General features: G+C 50.0%; 1 protein-coding gene across 2 annotated transcripts in view; it reads left to right on the forward strand.

Moving 5' to 3' along the window:
- The window catches only part of mamdc4 (MAM domain containing 4), a 24404-nt gene that overhangs the window by 7978 nt on the left and 14877 nt on the right, over positions 1-1549 (forward strand). The window contains exons 1-4 of one of the 2 annotated variants that reach the window (XM_025007872.1): positions 104-153; positions 428-553; positions 630-863; positions 944-1069. In XM_025007872.1, coding sequence (XP_024863640.1) covers positions 436-553; positions 630-863; positions 944-1069 — 478 coding nt within the window. In that variant the 5' untranslated portion in view covers positions 104-153; positions 428-435. Of the gene's footprint in view, positions 1-103; positions 154-427; positions 554-629; positions 864-943; positions 1070-1549 lie in introns of those variants that run through there. The other variant, XM_017425515.2, reaches the window with a different exon arrangement.

Here is a 1549-nt window from a genome sequence, read left to right on the forward strand (position 1 = left end):
ATTCCCCCGGAGGAGCTGGCCCAAGTGGCTGGGGAGAGGGAAGTCTGGGTCTCCCTGCTTAGGCTGCTGCCCCCGCGACCCGACCCCGGATAAGCGGAAGAGAATGGATGGATGGATGGAGCATAATACCAGCTGGTCTCTAACCAAAGCCAGGTCGGAGCAAACTGAAGCGTTTATCCGCTTAAAAAGAGTCAAATGATTAATTTGGATTTAGAGAAAAGGAGCTAAGCTTTGTCACCTCTCAGCTCCGGCTCCCGCAGACTGGAACAGTTTAGGATAAAATTAGCAGAAAATTAAGGAGAATTTAAGGCAAATAAAACTGTTCCAGACATGGACATCTGATTTAGAGCCAGAGAAAAAGACTCTGAGCTGAACCGATTAAAGTTTTTACAGATTAAAGTTTAGAGTTGAATATTTCCCGTTGCAGGATGGTTCATGGCGGTGAGCGCGGTGAGTTCAGAGTCTCCTCAGAGCGCCGTCCTCTTGTCTCCTGAGATGAAACAGTCTTCCCCGACGTGCCGGCTGCATCTCAGATACTTCCTCTGGGATTCAGGTAACGGCAGGCGGCTCGGGTCACCTTAAACGTTTTCATTTCCGCGTGAATTTTGGCGTATTTGTTGCGTCGGCAGGTCACACGGGCCTGGGCTCTGCGCCTCTGTGGGCGTCCGTCCTCCACGGGGACGGCCAGGAAGCCGTAGTGTGGCGCCCCGAGGCCTCCAGCGTCCACGGCTGGAGGGAGGCCACCGTCTTCCTGGGCCGTGTTCCCTCGGCCTTCCGGGTCCGCCTTCACTCGCGGCGCTCGGAGGGGCGCGGGGGAGACGTGGCCGTGGACCAGCTGGAGTTCCTGGACTGCGCTCTGCCCCGTGAGACTCCCGAGACGGAAATGACGACGAGCTGAGCGTTTTTCAGATGATGACTTGTTTTTTCTGGCTGCGCCTTTCAGAGCCCCTCCCTGGGAAGGACTGCCCAGCGGGGATGGAGGAGTGTCGCCGCGGCGGCTGCGTGGAGCGGCGACAGCTCTGCGACGGCACCGACGACTGTGGGGATCGGAGCGACGAGGAGAGCTGCGGTGAGAAGCCTTCTGACACGAACTAAAAACAAAACCACCTGACTTTTATAACCTCGTCAAACACATCGGATAGATCTTTGAAAAACAAATCCAACGCAGTTTGAATTGGTAAAATCGGTCTACTGGTTACCAATTCGTTGTCAAAAAACGACCATCAACATCCGTCAAAAGATCGTCGATGTTTTAGGATTTTAATCAATCTTAATTTTCACACATGGAGCTTATTTCACGCAGATTATAAAATGTTTTATTTCATCAATCCTTCCAGGATTTCACAGGCATTTTTTGTGATTGTTGCGGCTAAAATGCCTGATTTCGCGGGGCAGTTTCCTAAAAGTTTTTTTTTTTTTTTTTACTAAAATCAATAAACAACCATACCTTTTAATATCTAAACCAAAAATCCTTCCTAGTTCTGTAAGATAATTCCCAACAAACATTGACATTCTCAAAAGGTGCTTTATTTGAGAACTTTGATAGCTT

This window comes from Kryptolebias marmoratus, linkage group LG14 (genome assembly GCF_001649575.2).
Source record: "Kryptolebias marmoratus isolate JLee-2015 linkage group LG14, ASM164957v2, whole genome shotgun sequence".
Lineage (NCBI taxonomy): Eukaryota > Metazoa > Chordata > Actinopteri > Cyprinodontiformes > Rivulidae > Kryptolebias > Kryptolebias marmoratus.